The sequence below is a fragment of the Mixophyes fleayi genome, chromosome 4 (genome assembly GCF_038048845.1).
Source record: "Mixophyes fleayi isolate aMixFle1 chromosome 4, aMixFle1.hap1, whole genome shotgun sequence".
Lineage (NCBI taxonomy): Eukaryota > Metazoa > Chordata > Amphibia > Anura > Limnodynastidae > Mixophyes > Mixophyes fleayi.
The window spans coordinates 214802227-214822958 of record NC_134405.1 but is presented as its reverse complement, the minus strand read 5'-3'; the positions used below and the strand labels follow the sequence as shown (position 1 = coordinate 214822958).

Below are 20732 nucleotides of genomic sequence, written 5' to 3'. Positions count from 1 at the left end.
CGCTATATGGATTGTGTGTCCTCACTCAACTGTTAAGTGTTTTGCTGATCACCAGACCATAAAGACTGACCTGTGGAAATCATTCCCTGCTGGTTCATTGTTTGTGTTACAGCTCTGGATATCTGCATGTGTTTCAGCTCTGGAACTCTGTTTATGTTACAGCTCTGGATTTATTTATAATTATCTGGATTCTGGACTCTGACTTAACTCTGCATCTCTGGAGCCTGGCAAGTTTAAAAGACTTTTGTTTTGATTATCATTCCTGGACATTTTGTTTCATACCTTGCCTGGCCCTTCAGCCACTGAGATCCACCCCTGTCTGTATTCACAATAAATATTTAAGTTTACCATCATTACTGTTTCTGTACATTAATATTGTGTAATATACCTGAGAGCCGTGACAGAGGTAAAACTCAGAACTGCACCTGTAGGGACTTAGTGCAGAAAAGCATCAGGCCATAACACCAGTATAGAAGTGTGGTCACAATGCACTTTGAACATGGAGGTCAAACTCTCTTGTGTAACAAGAAAATAGTGTTTAGTATTGACTACTATATGTCACTACTGGGGTTATAGACTGGTGCTACATTATCAGCATCACTGCGTCATCATCCCATCATCAATTAGTTCTAACTGTACTGAGCAACAGCTAATCATGGTGTACATTTCCAAGCATTTGACATCAGCATGTGATTGAGCTGTGCAGACGGGCATGTCGTCAGAGTGTGCCCGTTCTGTTAATCTCTAGTAGAGTGTATCCAACAGGAACATGAATGCTCTCTTCATAGGAAAGTGCATGTATAATTCAAGCATAACTCTGCACTATGCATTCAGCAAATAACACCCCCTTTAAACCTTTTAAATTACAAATATATGAATATCTTAATGTAGACCTTCACAATTAACGGTTTCATTTATTTAGGCAAATAATTGTTTACCTCATTGGAGATATACCCTCAGTGATTCCCAATTTGTCATCAGTAGTAGGATCAGGAATTGCTGGCAAAACAAAGTAGTTCCACAGAACAGAGCATGCTTTCTTAGCCACTTTATAGTTGCCAACATGATAAGCACTCTGTAAATTATAAAACCATTTTATTTATTTTTCAGGATTTTAAATTAAACATAACAATAAAAGACTTATTTAACATATAAATCTGCAAAGACACAGCATCCTGCTATATATTAGTGGGAAGAAGCTATGCAAGGAAAGATAACAGGAGGATCGGAGATGGTGGTGTGCAGGACATTTAGAGCAGGTTATTATGCTCATCAATCTCAATGTAATAAAAACATTAAAAAAAAAAGTGTACAAAAGGTAACACATTAAATAAAGGCATTCCCAATGTCCTCTGATCTCACCGCTTACTTAAGATATAAATACATTTTAGAATTCAAGTAGAAAAGTTCAAATTGATTAAAGGGGCTTGTGTTGAAGTGATAGCAGGAAGACTTTGTGGTGACATTTTTATTTTTCCCCATGTGCATTATCTTGGCCCATGCATGGTTATGCAAAGCGTTAACATGGGCACTTCCTAACCTGAGACATCAACCATGGATACCCAAACGCTGAATAAACCCCCAGATTTAAATTGGGAAGTGAGCATGTCATGGTCTATGGACAAGACAAATGAATAGGTGTATTTGGGTAAAACTAAATGCTGTACAAATCCGCAGATTCTGCAGTTAGTAGAGAAACCTTACAGTTTTACTGTGAAATATATAGCATATATATATATTCCTTGCCTACTTACACATACATGTTTTAATTTGTGTGGGGTTCTTATTAAAAAATACCTGTGCTAGATAAGCCCAAGTTGCAGGCACTGACAGAGGTGGAAAGGCAAGGATTGGTTTGGTTGACTCTCCGATCACATCTCCAATGAGACGACCATCAGCTGAATATGCAGCAACAGCGAATATGTATTTCTCATTTTTCTTCAGACCCTTAACTACCAATAAGCTGTTACCATTTGCTGGAACCTGGATGGAGAAATACAGATAACATTAATAAGGGTATAAGCATTGATTATATATTGATTGATTGATATATGCAAAATGCATGTATGTATTTATTCTAGTTTTTCCCAACAAAGGTGAATATACATAGGTCCATGCTTATTTACGCTCAAACACCTAAATATTATACACTGCCTCTATATAGGTTTAAGAATTGCTCTTCTGATAGAGGCAAAGGGATTCTTCCACAGTAATCAAAACTGTTAGTGTTATACCCTTAGAGGGGAAAAATACTGGGGATGTAGTCAAAATGTTGACAATTAAAATGTCAACTCTATAAAGTCTACAGTCATAAGGGGGGATTCAATTAACCGCAATGTTCCTCAGAACACTACGTTACGTTACTACGGTAAAATCTCCGTTCATTTTTTTCGCACTTTTATGGGGTTGCAATGTTCCTCAATTCCCCCCATAATGTCTACATGTTCATAATGTCGACACAGTTAAAATGTTGACATGTAAAACAAGGACATGGTTGTAAAGTCAACAGTCAAAATGAACGACATAAATCACTATATTTAAAATGGCAATAATAAAAAGAAAAAAGCGGACGGCAGTAAATGTAAAACAAAATACAAACGAAACAGCATGACCACTCCCCAGTAAAATCCCCCCCCCCCCCAGCTGCTTAACTAATATTAGTACTGTCGCCCTAGGCTATTAGTAGCAAAATCAGGGGGACCAAAAAAATGCCAAACTAGCATCAGGCTGGTCAACACGGGCCTGGACTTCCAAGCAGGGGCGGACTGGGACTAAAAATCAGCCCTGGCATTTAAAGCACACGGCCTACCTCTGTTGATGAGCAGGAAAAAACGTGTGTGTGTCGCCGTCAAGGGCGCGGTCAACTTGGTGCGTTGATACATACATTATAATAAAACAATACATTTATCAGGCCCTCCCCAACCACATCACGCCACCCCCAGACATATTACGACACCCCCAATCCACTGTACTTATCTATGCTTCTGATGCTGCTGACATCTGTCAGGGTGGGAACTTCCTGTAAAGTGAGTAGGAAACCTCTTAGTCACACGAGATTAATAAATCTCATGAGACTTAGAGCTCATAGGCTTCATCTGCAGGCTGTGTACTGTCCAGGACTGGGAGCAACTATCAGATTCCTCCTGCTAACCAGAGCTGGATTAAGGCTCGGGGAGCCCAGGGCACTTAAGACAGGGGGACTTCTATGATGTAGTTTGGTTATTAGACACATTTGCGACAAATACACAGTCAATACTGTGTGCACTACTGTTAGGTGCACACAGCTCTGTCTTCACAAGCAGTACAGTGCGAAGCAGGACATATCTCCCAACTGTCCTTGCAGTCGGACCAAATCCTGACTAAGCGGGACAGTGTCACACACCAAATTCAGGACAGTTGGCAGACTGTGCTGGTCTCTCCTACCTGTTTTTGTTACTTTTCACCACTTGTGGCTGCTGTGTCTTTAGATCAGTTGCTGCTTGTCTGGATCCTGGAATGTTGGGGGCCCTATTTAAAAAAAAAAAATGAGTACATGAAATGTAGAAAACTCCAACCAGCTCTGGTGTTAAATCAATATAGCACCCACATTTTAAAATTAGGCATCCCTCCAGCCGCAACATTAAAATAATAGTATTCACATTTGATAAATACATCTATTTCCCTCCAACTAGCCCTAACATTAAATTAATAGTATTCCCATTTAATAAATAAACCTATTTCTCTTCCTCCAAACAACCTCAGCAAGAAATTAAATAGCATTTACGTTTGATAAATATTTCCCCAAACAGCCCCACATTCAATTAATAGCTCCCAAACCACCCCAGCATTAAATTAAAAATCCAATCACCCCATCTTAAATTGATAGGCCTCACTATTAAATTAAATTGCCCCACCATCACCCCACAAATAAAATAGCACCCAATAATTAGCCTCCACCTGCAATTCACCATTAGATTAATAGCCTTCCTACCACATTATATTAAGACCCCCTCCCCCTTCCCTCGCACATTATAGCCATATGCCGTCCCCCCACACTCACACATTATAGCCATATGCCGTCCCCCCACACTCACACATTATAGTCATATACCGCCCCCACACACACTATAGTCATATACTGTCCCATACACACATTATAGTAATGTACTGTCCCACACACACATACTATAGTCATACACTATCACACACACTAGTCATACACTGGCCCAAACACACATACTATAGTCATACACTGCAACACATACACTATAGTCATACACTGGCCCAAACACACACACACACACACACACACACACTATAGTCATACACTGTCACACACTATAGTTATACCCTGCCACACACAAACTAACAAACTGCTCTCCCTTACCTTGTTCGATCCAAGGCGTGCTCTGTAGTCTTACTTCACACATGGGACGACACCTGTCACATGGTCCACATCCCATGTGCAACTGAGCCATTCATAGGGGAGGGAGGGAGGGGAGACGCGCAGCCACCAGGAAGTCAGTGTAAGGCCAGCCCCATTACTCGGCGCATAGACTGTCATGCCAGAAACCGGTATGAAAGTCTGTGCGCCGAGTAATGGGGCCAGCCAGTTTATAACCGGTCCATCTAGCCATCGGCCCTTCTGGCATTTGCCAGAACTGCCAGATGGCCAGTCCGGCCCTGCTCCCTAGGGATATAGGGTCTGCAAAACAACTGCGTACCTCCCCCCTAGCTAGTTTAACCAGCTCTGTGCTGATAGCTGGTTAAACCTAAAGAGTATTCCACACTTTTTTTACACTGCACTGTGGGTTTCCCTGCTATAGTGCCACCAGTCCAGGCTGGCAAAGCTGGTGCTGGTAATAGTAAAAATCGGGAAGGGGAGGGGCACGCTTTTAATCCCCCCAAGTTTGCTGCCAGCAGTAGGGTTTGTAAAGATGTTTGGGTGGGGGTGGGGGGGCACACCATTTATTTATTTTTTACATTTATTGCTGTTCCGTTTACTATCCCATGTATTGCCATTTTAGATCATCTGATTTCCGTCACCATTTTGACTATGTCGACATTATGAACATGCACATATTATGAATGTCAACCTTCTCCAACCCGAAATACTGTCCCAAACAAGGCCCAGCCCTGCTCCACACTCCATAATTGCTGATCTCAAAAGCAGTGTGTCCTCAAGGTCTACAATGTGACAGGGCTAGTTTAAACGAAGAGCTAAATCTTTCATAGATAAAAACATGAAAATGCATGTAAATACATCGGTTTAATTCTGTATTTGCTTAATTTCTGAGAAAGTTGTGAAATAAGTGCTGCATCAAATCTTTCTGTTCCTACACAATTTTGCAAATTACAACCAATATCTCTATTTTATTGAAAGGTAGAATGTAGTATATATCTATATATATATGCAGCATTTTACCTCTTCTCCAGTTCCTGAAAGGTTATGATCATTTAACCTTACTTTCATGTTAGGGCCTGTCACACTTTGTCCAAATAAACAGTACCAAGCCACCTAGAAATAATTCCCCAAAAAAAATTTAATGTAAGACATAGCAAAAAATGGTTTCAATTCCAAGTCAAATAATAGGAGTTATGTGGCATAATAAGGTAAATTAAAACATATACTAAAGCATAAATAAAAGAAACTTTTGGATTAAAGTAAGTACAATTCACTAACAGCTGTCCACATTGTGCAAAAACTAAATTACCTTAATATCTGATTTGAAAGGAGCCGGTTTAAACACCATCATATTTTCTGTTCTGCAAAGCAAGATGGGTGGTGGAGGTACAGTTATTTTGCCACCTTTTGCCTCTGCCTGTTTAATGCAACATAAGTATACTACATTTTCTTCAACTTCCGCTTGCTGAATCATTTTCTGTGAGTCCTAACAGGAAAGTAATGTAGAAAAGGTTAATAAATATAGTTGCCCCCACCACCCGACCCACACCGATTAGAGAATTTGACAGCAAAGCTCATGGGACTGTTCCTCTGATACATTAAACACAGATCTCATCCAAAACAACACCGGTAAATCTGTTCTAGACAGTGACTAGATGTGAGAAAAGCCTTGGTAAAACTCCAGGATTTCATTACACTAAAGTTAAAGCTTAAGATCATCCCGAAAAATATTCAGAAAAACAGAATATGAAAATATTAATTACGGACACACATACACTGAAAGAAATGAGGTGTGATAACAGACATATTTAAAATAAATAAAACTCAACGTTACCTCTAAGAGCTTATTGGGAGAACTGTCCAGTCCCTTAAACAGTACAGCCTTCTGCATTAAAAAGATGGCTTTGGAAAGCTTATTCTTGTTGATTTTATCAAGTATTTCTGATTCTACAATTCAAAATGATTAAGCAAGGTAATTAGATAATGTAGCGTTCAGATAATTTATCTCATATCATTCTCTTTTATTGAAATATTCAAAGCAATGTTTAACGTGTATGGAAAGTGTAAAGACGCCACCTTTTGTTAGCTTTGACTGGAATATTTAGACCAGTGGTTCTTAACCAGAGTTCGATCGAACCCCATGGGTTCGGTGAGCTAGTCTCAAGGGTTTTACAGAGGTGTGTGTCCATTCCATTCGCCAGGGTTGTCAGGTGCATTAATATACTTTTGGCATTCACACAATACTTTCATGGCATTTTTAATGTTTCACCATAAGAAACTGAAGGCTATTGACGAATATTTATGGAAAATTCTAAAGTTTGTTGCGTAATTTCTGGGAAAACATGCCATACATGGCACGACCTGGTAGCCCTGCTGTTCACTCCACTCGTATGATTCGTGACATCACGCTCAGCATGGCCATCATTGGCTGCTCGCCTGGCCTTGATATGTGTGCTGCAGGGAACTTGGTGCACTCAGTAGTCGATTTGTGACTGTCGTGATTGAACATCATTTGTGATTTCTTTTTTAATATTCCAATCCCTTCGTACTATATCGAGAAAAATAAAAAAGTGGTTGGACGAATATGTACAATATGGATTCACGTGTATAACAGAATGTGATGGAAGTCAGCGTCTTCAATGCATGATTTGCAATGCCAAGTTGAGCAATTCTAGTCTAGAACCAGCTAAACTAAGGGAACATTTCCTAAAGCTGCATGGAGATGGGAAATACAAGAACACAACACTTGCTGAATTCAAGGTGAAGAGAGCCAGATTCTATGAAAGGGCCACTCTGCCTGTTTTCGACTTTGTACCAATCGACAAACCGATTTTAATCATATGAAGTTGCGTACCTGATCGCAAAGCAGGGTAAAACCACACACCATTGGTGAAACACTTGTAAAACCAGCAGCGTTGAAGATGGCGAATATCATGCTGGGAAAAGCTGCCGAAAATAAGTTTCAAATTCCTCTTTCAAATAATACCATCAGCAGCAGAATAGGTGACAAGAGCAATGACATCTTGGCTCAAGTAGTTGCAGATATGATTTCAAGCCCAGCAAAATCCAGCCTCCAACTCAACGAGACCACCAATGTTTCCAATCAAAGCCAGCTTGTTGTATTTATACGCTATGTGAAAGACGACATGATAAAGGAAGATTTTATATTTTGTAAGCCTCTAACAACAACAACTAAGGCAGCCGACGTGAAGAAACTTGTGGATGACTTCTTCAGAGACAACGATCTTTCCTGGGATATGGTTTCTGCAATTTGTTCAGACGGAGCTCCAGCCATGCTGGGAAGAAACTCTGGTTTTGGTGCGCTAGTGAAAGTCGCTGCACCACACATCATTGATACGCACTGTGTTCTGCACAGACATGCGTTGGCAACAATAACCTTGCCTCCAAAACTGGCAGATGTATTAAAAATTGTAGTGGAATGTGTTAACTATGTACGAAATAGTGCTCTGAAGCGGCGCATCTTCAAAGAGCTGTATAATGAAATAGGCTCTGAATTCGATGTACTAACATTCGGTGCTTATCCCAGGGAAAGGTGCTGAATTGTGTTTTTGCCATGCCTGTGGAATTAGCCCTGTTTTTGCGAGAGCACCAACATTGTCATGCAGATTGCTTAGAAAATTCTGAGCTTATTCTCATTTTGGCGTACATGGCCGAGATCTTCGATGCTCTCAATCATCTCAATCAACAGTTGCAGGGGGATGAAGTCAACATCATCAAAGCGGAAGAAAACCTGAAGGCTTTTCAAAAAAAGCTACCTTCATGGAAACGACGAACAGAGAATGATAACTTTGCAAACTTTCCCCTGCTGGACTGTGTAAGTAAGATCGAAGATGAGTTTAGAATTGGAGACATTTCTGTACCTGAGGAAATGAAGCAAGAAATTGCCATGCATTAAGATGAGCTCGCAAAGTCTCTCGACGGATACTTCCCCACCAGAGAGTCATATCCAGCATGGGTGAGACAGTCGTTCACGTTTAGTGTTGCGACAGCAGATGTCAATGATGAGTACCTCGACGAAATCATTGAACTTCAGCAGAGCCAGGATCAACAGCAACTCTTCAGAACAACGCTCTCAAAGTTTTGGTGTCACCAAATCGTACCGTACCCTCTTATTGCTAAGAAAGTCCTTGAGATACTCATACCGTTTGTTACAACGTATCTTTGCAAGCAATCTTTTTCGAGGATGGTAGACATAAAAACAAAGAAAAAGAACAGACTTTGTTGCGAAAATGACATGAGAGTGGCAATTGCCATGGTAAAGTCGCGCATTTCTGAACTTGTCTCTAAAAGGCAACAGAAAAAGTCACATTGATTTGCAGTAAATATTTATTGAGATATGTATTTAGTGTAACATTCATGTTTTGTTGGTGTTGTTCTTTGAACACAGTGATTTTATGTACAACTGATGCATGGTTCATTTTGTGCACTAATAAAATATATATCTCTATGTTTTGACTTTACAAAAAAAAAAACCAAAACATTTTATTTTTCCAACTATGAAGGGTTCGGTGAATGAACGTATGAAACTTGCGGAGTTCAGTACCTCCAACAAGGTTATGAACCACTGATTTAGATGATCCAACGTGTTCTCTATCAACTGAAAATGGACATACAGTAAAAAAAATCGTTTAACAAGAGAATATAACCACACCAAGTTGCTATATAATATTATCAGTGTCTGGACATCCCCTAATAGTTTGATTATCTGGTTCAGAATTGTAGCGTTAATATTAATCTGAAGGGTGCACCCAAATACTTAGAATAAGTACATATATTGGAAAGAGAGGACAGAAGTATACTATGAGGCACTCCGGGATGTCTAATGTTTTGTTTTTTTAAAAAAGACAAATTTTATTGATATAAATCGAGTCACTGGTTTCAAAAGAGTAGCAAAATAGTTAAAAACAAATTATGAAAAAATGTTGTAACAAAAGTGTACAGTGATTAAAAATTGCAGAGACATCAAGGCCCAAAAGACCTCCAAGGCCCCAGGGAATAACGGCTTCTCCGCAGCCTACTATAAAAGATTTTCCCAGACCTTGGATCCCCACCTCCGCTCCCTGTTCAATGCTGTCTTACATGGTGAACCCTTCCCGATATCGCGCGGATTGTAGCTATACATAAGGAGGGAGAAGACCCTATCGATTGTGCAAGCTACCGTCCCATCTCCCTTCTCAATGTTGACATTAAGTTATATGCAAAGATCCTGGCTACCCGTCTGAATGAAGTCTTTCCGGGTCTAATCCATTATGATCAAGTGGGTTTCATCCCGGGTCGCCAGGCGAGGGATAATACTCGCCACGCGATTGACCTTGTTCAAATCATTAATCAAAGGCGCCTCCCGGCCATGATGCTCTCACTGGATGCAGAGAAGGCGGTCGGATGTCTTGGGATTTTATGACCCTAGCTTTGAAGGCGTACGGCTTCACGGCTGAATTTCTGACCGGGGTATCTGCCCTCTATAACTCTCCCTCAGCTAGGGTTCTGGTTAATGGGTCCCTTTCCAACCCTCTTTTCCTCTCCAACGGGACGAGGCAGGGATGCCCCCTCTCGCCCTTAATTTTTGCTCTAGTGATAGAACCCTTGGCGGCGATAATCAGAAAGTCGACGTCGATCTCAGGTGTGACAGTGGGACTGCGGGAATTCAAGGTATCTCTCTTTGCAGATGACATACTTCTCTCTCTGATGAATCCTCAGGAGTCTTTACCCGCCCTATATAAACTTATGGATGAATATGGCCTCCTGTCTGGCTATAAAATTAACTTTGTTAAATCTGAGGCCATGCTCCTCCACGCTTCCCCTTCCCTTAGGTCCAGTTTACAGACTAATTTTACACTACGCTGGCAGGTAAATAAGATCAAATATCTTGGAGTTTATATCACCTCGTCCTATGAGAGATTGTATCGGGAAAACTTTCCCCCCCCTTCTGCCAAAAATCAAACAGGACTTGGAGACTTGGAAGAGCTATATCATATCGTGGCTGGGGAGGATAATTGCTATTAAGATGAACTTGGTCCCTAAACTTCTGTATCTTTTCCAGACTCTTCCAGTGAGGGTTCCCGACTCTGTGTTTAGGGATTTGCATTCTTCCTTTCTAAAGTTTATATGGCGTGCCAAGCCCCCTAGAATTTCGATAGCAGTGCTTAAGAAGCCCAGGGCTCGGGGAGGCAGGGGTTTTCCAGACATTAAATTTTATTATTTGGCATTCCATTTGACCCAGGTGGCGGTAACATATGCGCCTTACCAGTCCATAGCTTGGGTGGACCTGGAGATCCACTATGTTGGGGTCCCCTCCATGGTATCACTCTGGGGTTTGGCCAATATAGATAGACCACCAGCGGCCTCCTCTCTTCAATCTCTTAAATTCTGCTTATCCCTCTGAGACTCATGCCGGGTCAAATATAAATTGTCCTCCCCTATTTCACCTCTGGCTCCCCTTTGGGGCAACTCACACTTCCCTCCTGGCAATTCAACCCAGCAATTTAAATTGTGGATAAAGGCAGGATTACGGGTGGTTTCGGACCTGGTGGTTAATCAAACTTGGGCTTCTATGTCAGAACTTCATCATAAATTTGAACCGTTTCGTCCGCTCTTTTTTGAGTACTTCCAGGTTCGACACTTCGCCATGTCTTTGCCCCCCCAGGAGGCTCTCCGTGCCCCGACCTCCTTTGAGTACATGTGTTTACATTCACCTCTCACCAAAGAGATGATCTCCCAGATCTATAATTGGCTCATAGATTATACTTTCGATACTCCAGGCCGACATGAGCGGGAATGGGAAAATGACTTGGGTCCTCCTCCAGATGACTTATGCTGGGAGGAGGTCAGGGAGGGGATTGCCAAGAGCTCGATCTCCGCATTAATTAAGGAAACTGCCTATAAAGTGTACTATAGATGGTACTATACTCCTGATAAGCTGTCTCGAATGTTTCCTACTGCCACTCCGAGCTGCTGGCGGGAATGTGGCCAGAGAGGTACGATGTTACAGATATGGTGGACCTGCCCTTGCATAGTTCCTTTCTGGAACATGGTTCTTACACTCATAAACTCTGTGTCAGAACAACAGATAAGTAAGGATCCCTGGTCATTCCTTCTCTCTCGCCCTACACCTGATGAGCCTTCTAACAAGCTTATCTCCCATATTCTGGCAGCCACTAAATCCCTAATAGCAAAGCACTGGAAAGACCCTAGGGCTCCCTCTATGCAGGAGTTACGGTCATACATAGGACATGTCGCAAGCATGGAGAGTATAACGTGCTACCTCCATGATAAATCATATAACTTCGATAAGGTGTGGGCCCCGTGGTACTTACTAGAAAGCCGTAGCTGCCTATCCAATACTGCTCCTCCTCCGGCAGATGGAACATAGCTTTTGGGCCGCCTCTGGCTCCCCTCAGGCTGGATATGGTGCGCGGCTGGTGAGTAATGTCTGTATGCTACTTCTCTTTCAGGTAGTCATTGTAACTGTGTGTCCCAGCTTTTCCTAGCAATGTTCCAAGTTTGCGTGCCTATCTATTTATTAGCTATATTGTTGATAATATTTGTGCCTTTCTACCCCCCTCCCTCCCTTCCCTTCTCACCCTCCCCACCGATATAAAAGTATAAAACTCAGAGGAAACGCCTTGATTATTAAGATTTTTCTTGTCAAAAATGTTGTCTGTACTGTTCCTGTTGTTTCCTCTTCAAATAAAGAGTTTAGAAAAAAAATTAAATTGCAGAGACTACTGCAATTGCTTTGTCATCTCATACTTTATTCAGATAATAATTCAGACCTAAATTTGTATTTTTTTTTTTTTATTTCCTCTACTTTTAGTTACTCTCATTATATAGGGGAGATACTTATGTAGTCAATTATTATTAATCAAGAATTGATGAAAAGATGACCCTGTTTTTTCTGCTTTTCAAGAAGTAGGTATTATTTTTATAAAAACAAAGCAGCTTCCCCTGAACAGAGTTCATTATATTAACTGACCCACAGCATATTATGGTCTTTGTAGTAAGATTCCTGCTGGTTGCAGAAATGGTCAAAGTAATAGCAATGATACAGAAACTCTCAAAAGTTATATGAAACTTGCATTGTGCACCAGAAATTAAAAAGCATCAGCATCCAGGTTGATAAAGTGAATTGCTGACTGCCTATAGAACCTCTTTCTAATGGCCATGGATATGATACAGCAGTAAGGAGGACAAGTGATTTGCTGTCTGCCCACATAAAGATATCTGGTGGCCAGAATAATCGTGGGTCAATGTGGGGAGTTAGTGAATTGCTATCTGCCTTAACAGAAACTAACTATGGTCATCGGAATAGAAAAGCAGATATGACAGGAGATGATCAAAGCGAATGCCGACGTGCGTTTAGCTTCTTATGCTTTCTCAAAGGTAAGACAAGGAAGTGAACGGACGTTTCTTTTATACTGTGGAAGACCACACCTCCACAGTGATGTTATCTGTTAGCAGCCAATGAAAGAGGGTTAATACCCAAGTGACTGGCAGATATGCTGTCCAATGTGAAGTTAAAACTCACCCCTCAGTGTTTTTTATTGGTAGGTCTAACCAATCGATGTAAGTTGCTGGTAAGAAGAAAAGTAATTGGCTTGAAATGTAAGACCTGATGTTACATTTTCGTATTAAGGTTAATCTTCATACATAGTATATTTGATATGTTTAAACAATAATCAGAATAATGGAGACATCTTGAGATTAATCATAAGATATCAAGGATTGAAAGCACTAGACATTATGAAATTAGTAATATATGGACGGTATCATGATCTGTGTGTTCTATCAATCCCCCATTCATTTCTACGAAAATAATAATACAATGGCATATAATATAATAGGGGAATGAGAACATATGCTATCGTAATATTATTCTCATAGAAATATATTTCTAATTTCATAATGTCTGGCGCTTTCGATTATTGATATCTTATGGTTAATCTCAAGATCCCTTCATCATACCAGTCATACACTAACATGTCAATTAAGTTGATAACCCTGATGTCACGTTTGTAGTACTAAAGTAGCCACTGACTGGTATCGACACAATTAGACTGAGAGACGCTGTGTCTAACGCACCCCCGGTACTCACCAGGTACCCCCGTATGGGCTTGGCTGCGTGAGGTGCGCAGGTCACGGTTCTCCCAACTAGTCACCAGTGTAATGGAGTGTACACAGGATTGCAGGATAATCGAGTGCAGGACAGGTGAGACAAGGTACACTGGGGAATTTCCAGAAGAATGGTCAGAGTAAGCCAAGGTCAGGAACTGCTGGACAATAAGGTACCGAATCATAAAGGAAAGGGGTGGTCAAAGAAAAAGCCAAAGGTCATGAATGGATGTAATAGACAGGAACAGGGAAAAGGACACTGGAACGCTGGAGACTGGAGAACCAATCCTCTGGCACAGACTGTAGGGAAGAGGTGCCTTAAATAGTTTTAAGTGGGCCCTGATAGATGCGAGTGACTAGCTGGTGAAAGGAGCATCCCGTTGCCTGCAAACCTACTGCGCATGCGCGCATAGCGTAGAAGGAAGTATGTCCCATTGCTAGGCAACGGGACGTAGCTCAGCAAAGGAGACAGGTGTCCGTCCCCGAAACAACGGAACAGTGTGGGGACGGCGCCTGACAGTACCCCCCTCCCCTCTCTCTCTGGATTGGAGACTTCTTCTCTCAGGAACTGGGCCAGAAGACGAGGAGCATGGAGATCATTCTTGTTGACCCAGGATCTTTCCTCAGGACTGTAGCCCTTCCAATGGACCAGAAATTGTAATTTGCCTAGACGAGTTTGCATCTTTAGAATGCGTTCAACTTCAAACTCTTCACCAGATGTGGTCTTGATGGGAGGAGGAGGAGGAGGTGATCTCTTGGAGAATTCATTAATAACAAGAGGTTTAAGAAGGGAGCTATGAAAAGAGTTATGCACTCAAAGGGAAGGGAAACTGCAATTTGTAAGTAACAGCATTTAATACCTGAACAATAGAAAAAGGTCCGATCTAACAAGGAACAAATTTCATGGACGGCACTTTGAGTTTAAAATTTCGAGCCATATCTTATCCCCACTGTGGAGTATAGGAATGTTCTTATGATGGCGATCTGCGAGGTGCTTATAACTATCCTTAGTCTGTTGTAACTTGGATTGCACCTGGGACTAGATTAAGGAAAAATTGTGAACCAAATCTTGAGCTGCTGGTACCGTGGAGTCAGGTCCCGGGCCGACGGTTCGTCCTGTGTACTCATGGCCAGAGTATACTGTCACGTCTGTAGTAGTGTAGTAAAGTAGCCACTGACTGGTATCGACGCAACTAGACTGAGAGGCGTGGAGTCTAACGCACCCCCGTTATTCACCAGGGACCACTGCAAAGAGGTATGGTCTTGGCTGTGTGAGGTGCTCAGGTGGTGGTTCTCCCAACTAGTCACCAGTGCAATTGAGTGTACCGAATCACAAAGCCAAGGTGTGGTCAAAGAATAAGCCAAAGGTCAGGAATGGAAGCAATAGACAGGAACAGGGAAAAGGACACTGGAATGCTGGAGACTGGAGAACCCATACTCTGGCACATACTGTAGGGAGGAGGTGCCTTAAATAGTTTAATGTGGGCCCTGATAGGTGCGAGTGATTTCGGCGGTCAGATGCACCTGACCGCCAACTAGTTGGTGCAAGGAGAGTCCCTTTGCTTGGAAACGGGACGCGGCTCAGCAAGGGAGGAAGACGTCCCCGCCACAACGGAACAGTGTGGGACGGCACCTGACAACTAAATTAACATTTCTCAAAAACGCTCATAAGCTGACTTAGAACAAGGTCTAAAACTACTTATAAACAAATGATCTCATCCAGGGGTTTATTGAATAACCTACTCGCTAAGAAAAACAGAAACATTTTAGATGAGTCTACTGAAGACTTTATATAGAAAAACGGGTTGGGTACATAAGAGTGACGCTCTAAATGCCAACACTACATACCCCGACATGATGACACCGGAGCTGTCATTGGCGACAGAGTGGTAACACTGAGTGCTTGAAATGGAGGCTTCAAACAAATCTGACTGCTGAAGATCCTGGCACACTACAATGACGTCACATTAAAAGGCATGCTATCATTTGTGCTGTTGATGTAGAAATTTAAGGAGGCGCTGGCTGTACAATCTTCTTTAGAAAACCTTGTACATTGTACAGTCGGCATCTCCTTAAAATTACCACCACCAAGCAAAAAAACACCGGACCCGCCGTCTGTATAGTGTAATTCAGGTGGCGGGTCCGCCTGTATTACAGGCAATGGCCAGAGTGAGACTGCAACTTTAAAACTGACAATCTCACTCTGGCCATTGTAACTCGCGTCATTTGTTGCTGGAGTCATTTCAGAAAGTCACATTTTACATCTGCCAGCAATTAAGCACGTGGGGAATGTTGGATGTCTGTTATTTGGCAAGGCTATATTTACTTTGTGTCGGCCTTACACTAATCGCAATTTTTACAGCACTCTAAGTTTTGCCGACATTTTTGCAGCTGGAAAAACCTATTCCACCCAATCAATGTTATTCATATGGCAAAGAAAAAGAAAAAAAAGAGAGATTTAGGGTAAATGTATCAAGCTGAGAGTTTTCCGGCGGATTTGAAAAGTGGAGATGTTGCCTATAGCAACCAATCAGATTCTAGCTATCATTTTATAGAATGTACTATAAGAGTCTGATTGGTTTTTCAAACCCGCCGGAAAACTCTCAGCTTGATACATTTACCCCTTAGTGTGTTACAGTCTAAAAGGCTTTTTAATAACATTCAAACAAAATATAAAAGCATAAAACATCAAAGTTCAAAATAGGAGTATAGAATCTCCTACCAGAAGGAGTAGGTAAGCAGGCAGCATAACAGATCTTAAAATTTTCCTGGGGTGTAGAAAGTCACTGAATGTTGAGTCCTAACATCAGGGGGTAAATGTATCATACCCCGGTTTATGATACATTTACTCCCAGATGGTAATCTTGGTAGGTGACTGACGGATCAAGTACCTCCTCATCAGGAGGATTATCAGTGATATATGATTGGGGGATTATCAGTGACATATGAAATATTAGTGAGCATTATCACTGGCATATAATATATATTGTGGCATTACCACTGGCATATAAGACTGTAGGGCATTAGCAATGACATAGTCGATCTTGCTTGACTTTAGTGCTGTCATATTAGATCTTGCTGAGCATTATTACTGGCAAATTAGCACTTATTATTACTGGCTTATCTTTCCCTGGGTATTACCATTGTTTTATAGGTTCTTTCTGGGCATTATGGCTGTCATATTAAATCTTGCCTGGCGCTAATAATGCGAGATCTAGATGGCATTATCACTCTCAGTTGTTGATAGGAATTATTGCTGGCATATTTGATCTTGCTGAGAATTATCAAACTTGATGCATATTCAATTTTGTTTATGGAATATAACATTGTTTTAGAGAATGTTCTCTCATGAGACTCTGTGGTCTAGTCAAGAGATACAGACTGTTGCTTTACATGTTTGAATATCTGCCTGGTTTGTCAGTTTTGTGTTTTTCTAGGTATCTTTTATAAGCATCTTGGGTTATAGATTTGCAGCAGTTGTTTCCATAGGAATTTAAAGTGGTGCTCAGACACTTGTTCCTAATTTACTGAATAGGGGCCCCATTTTAATAAAGTCCCATTTTGTATTATTTTTTATTTTGGGTGAACTTTAGTGTACACCTTCTAGTAAAACCATCTCTACCTCTACCCCATTTACAGTATGTCACCAAATGTGACATGAGTCCTTATGAATAAAAGGTAGTACATACAGTATAATCACTTATAATAATTACAAAGATGCATTAACACTCTTACACTAAATTAATTTTTCCTAAATTTTAAAGAATGTTTTATTTGGTTTTCGCATAAAATCTATGAATGGGATAGGAAGGAGGTATAAAAAAACAGTGTTGGTCCTGATGCACACCCATTCCTCTAAGGTAAAAACCTTGTACATGTCTACTTCCCACTTAAGTTCGTGTGAAGCTTTAAGTGGTAAATTTTGTGAGAGCAACAAGTGATTGTTGAATACGGATCTAGGCACACTCTGCTCTGACAGACAATACACTGCCGGATACATACAATACAATTTAAAGCACCAGCAGAACGCGTAGAATAGACGCATGGTAAGAGTTTCAGCTCTGATTGTAAGCATTTGAGAAGATTGCATGCATGCGTTGCTGGGCCATATACCATCTGTAGAATACTTTGCATAAATTATCCTTGATATTCACCCCTATGAAGATTTTTGCTAACTTAGACCTGATTGGTCTCCATTCCTACAGTTCTAGAGTCTTCCTTGAGTTATCTTCCCACCTGAGCTTTTGGTACTTAGTTGTGTGTTAACAGGTGTTGACAAATAGTAGATATCAGTCTAATTGAGGACACCCTGCCATGACACAATGCCATGACACAAGTAGGGAGTTCTACTTTATAAAGATGGAATAAAGATGCCTAATTTGTTGGTATTGGGAAATATATTCATAAAGTTTGGAGGAATTCAGAAAAATCTGAAACTGGATATTATGTTTAGTCCAATTCTTTAACTATCTCAGCCTGAGACCAGGTTCAAAAATCAGATTATTCCACTGTGGGATCATTATAGTAAAAATTAGACACCAGTACAGTAGTAACTTGCCAAAAGCAAGAAAGCTGGAGCGTAGAGCTGCTTAACCGTTAGTCCACTGTTGGGGCTTGGCCCACAGAAGCTTACAGGTAAAATGCATTCTAGACCCTGAGTAAGTGGGGTGAATTCCATAACAGACAGTAAAAGATGGTGATGCAAGATAGCATTAAATCGGGAACCCTCCGACCTCCCTCCTTAGAATGTCTATGTAGCAGACGAAAATGGACTATAAGCCACATACCTGACCAGAAACATTTGGAGAGTGACTGCTGTAGGTTCTTAGTGGGTTCCCGAACTATGAGGGTTTGAAAGAGATAAAAGGAGTTTCAACAAGATGCCCATCTTGATTTCCACCATTTGGCCAAGCCAGGATATGAACAGCACTCCACCCATTCAGTCCTTAGTTTGCTCAGCAGTGGTGGAAAGTTATCTCAGAATAATTGTGAATACTCTCTGGTCAGGTATGCTCTGAGGCACTTAATCTTATGGGGGTGCCACCTAAAAATAAAATATTTAGGTCCAAAACCTCAGTCATGTTTGTGTTAATTTTAAAACTTAAAACCTTGCAGCTCTTTGAATAAGTTGGGGATGGCAGTATTTGGTTTAGCAATAGTCAATAAGATATAATTCAAATACAGAGCAATTTTATGCTCTTGAGGGTCAAATCAATATTGAGGAGGGACATTGGTCTGCAGCTACTACACATGCTCGGATCCCATCCTGGCTTTGGAATCACTACTATCTCAGCTATGGTGGTAGCCCCACCAAATTTGGCACCCAGCAGAATGAAGTTAAATAAACCTAACAGCGCGGAGAAAGAATACCAGCACTTTATATAGAGGGACATAAAGGGGGTGTTGTTAGGTCAACCCCTGCATTGCTAAATAGATACACTGTCCTCATGATATGGTTTGTTTGCATGACTCGAAGGGCTAGATTTACTAAGCTGCGGATTTGAAAAAGTGGGGATGTTGCCTATAGCAACCAATCAGATTCTAGCTTTCATTTATTTAGTACCTTCTACAAAATGACAGCTAGAATCTGATTGGCTGCTATAGGCAACATCCCCACTTTTTCAAACCCGCAGTTAGTAAATCTAGCCCAGAGTCTCTGTTGCATTCCACAAAACCAGAATCGCTTCAGTATGTGCAATCTACCCTATTTTGTTGGGCAAAGCCATACATGTTCTCACAAAAGTAGACACATTATTCTCAAATATAGTTTTATGACTTCACAGTAGCACATTTTATAAATGGCCTCATAATGCATGCCATCAAAGAACATTTTAAAAATGTATCAAGTGACACCAATTGTCTGTATACACTTAGAGCCCTTGAAATGTCTGAGTCTGCTGCACTAACCTTATCTTTTCCCTTTTCTAGGAAACACTATGCTATTCATGTGAATAAAAGAATCAAATTCCATTCTTGCCTCTTGACTTTGCTTAAGATGTCACTTATGGTTGATACATAAATTTATACAAATGTATCCATCTTTTTAACCATATCACTAAATTAACATGTTAATAGGCCTTATTGAGTGGTGAGATGCATTGTCATAACAGTTCTATATTATCGACAGGTATACTACAGGCAAATCTCCTACCTTGCAGTTGATTGAGGCTTTTGACTGACACACGATGCTGAGCCACAATTAACTCAAGCTGCAAATCCATCATCGTCACATTATTTACAAGTGACTTGGAAGAGCTGCTTTGCTCTTCAGCTGTGTTTTTTACATGTTGTCTTTTTACACCGAGCTGACAGAAAACACAAACAGAGATAAAGGATTAGAATTAATTTGTATTGTTGTTTTTTAATTAGCTTTTAATCCTAACAAATATTACTTCGAGAATTATCCAAGAATTTACAAATCATTAAATATTCAGAAAGCAGTAAATTTGAATAATGTATGCTTTTCTGTTAAAATAATCTGCATGTAAAGAAATAGACATGAAGAACTATTGCTTGTACCACTCTTGGCTAACCTTTGACTCTCCAGCTGTTGCAAGAAGTACAAAGTCCATAATGTTCATTAAAAGTATTGTGAAAAGTCCATGAAGTTCCTTAAAGGACAGTGAAAATAACCAAACTATTGTTTTTACCTGACAGTTCCTTATTGTCAGATTTTAGAAGAATATTATCTCCTCAGCATAACATCCTCTCCTCTACAATTTAGCATATCTACTCAATAGACATCTCTGAAGTCGTGGAGCAGTCAAATGACTGTTGCTTCACGGTGGCTACGTGGTTAGAACTTCTGCCTTACAGCACTGGGGTCATGAGTTTGATTCCTGACAATGGCCTTATCTGTGAGGAGTTTGTATGTTCTTCCCGTGTTTGCGTGAGTTTCCTCCGGGTGCTCCGGTTTCCTCCCACACTCCAAAAACATACTGGTAGGTTAATTGGCTGCTAACAAATTGACCATAGTCTGTGTGTCTTTCTGTGTGTGTTTATGTATGTATATTAGGGAATTTAGACTGTAAGCCCCAATGGGGCAGGGACTGATATGAGTCAGTTCTCTGTACAGCGCTGGGGAATTAGTGGCGCTATATAAATAAATGGTGATGATGATGAGTGCTCCTGAATGGCCAATGAAGATGAAGTGATTTATCTGTAAATTTAATGGTGAGCAGATTGTGTTCACTGCTCAATTTACAGAGTTCAGATTTGC

The 20732-nt window shown here is 40.8% G+C and overlaps 1 protein-coding gene across 1 annotated transcript in view; it reads right to left on the bottom strand.

Annotated features, from left to right (window-relative positions):
* The window catches only part of CFAP54 (cilia and flagella associated protein 54), a 234432-nt gene that overhangs the window by 162134 nt on the left and 51566 nt on the right, over window positions 1-20732 (bottom strand). The window contains exons 17-24 of the mRNA XM_075205979.1: window positions 19650-19818; window positions 8879-8899; window positions 8212-8259; window positions 6219-6325; window positions 5694-5870; window positions 5405-5497; window positions 1798-1983; window positions 939-1075 (exon numbers count right to left, since the gene is read on the bottom strand). Of these exons, the coding sequence (XP_075062080.1) occupies window positions 939-1075; window positions 1798-1983; window positions 5405-5497; window positions 5694-5870; window positions 6219-6325; window positions 8212-8259; window positions 8879-8899; window positions 19650-19818 (938 nt within the window). The remainder of the gene's footprint in view (window positions 1-938; window positions 1076-1797; window positions 1984-5404; window positions 5498-5693; window positions 5871-6218; window positions 6326-8211; window positions 8260-8878; window positions 8900-19649; window positions 19819-20732) is intronic.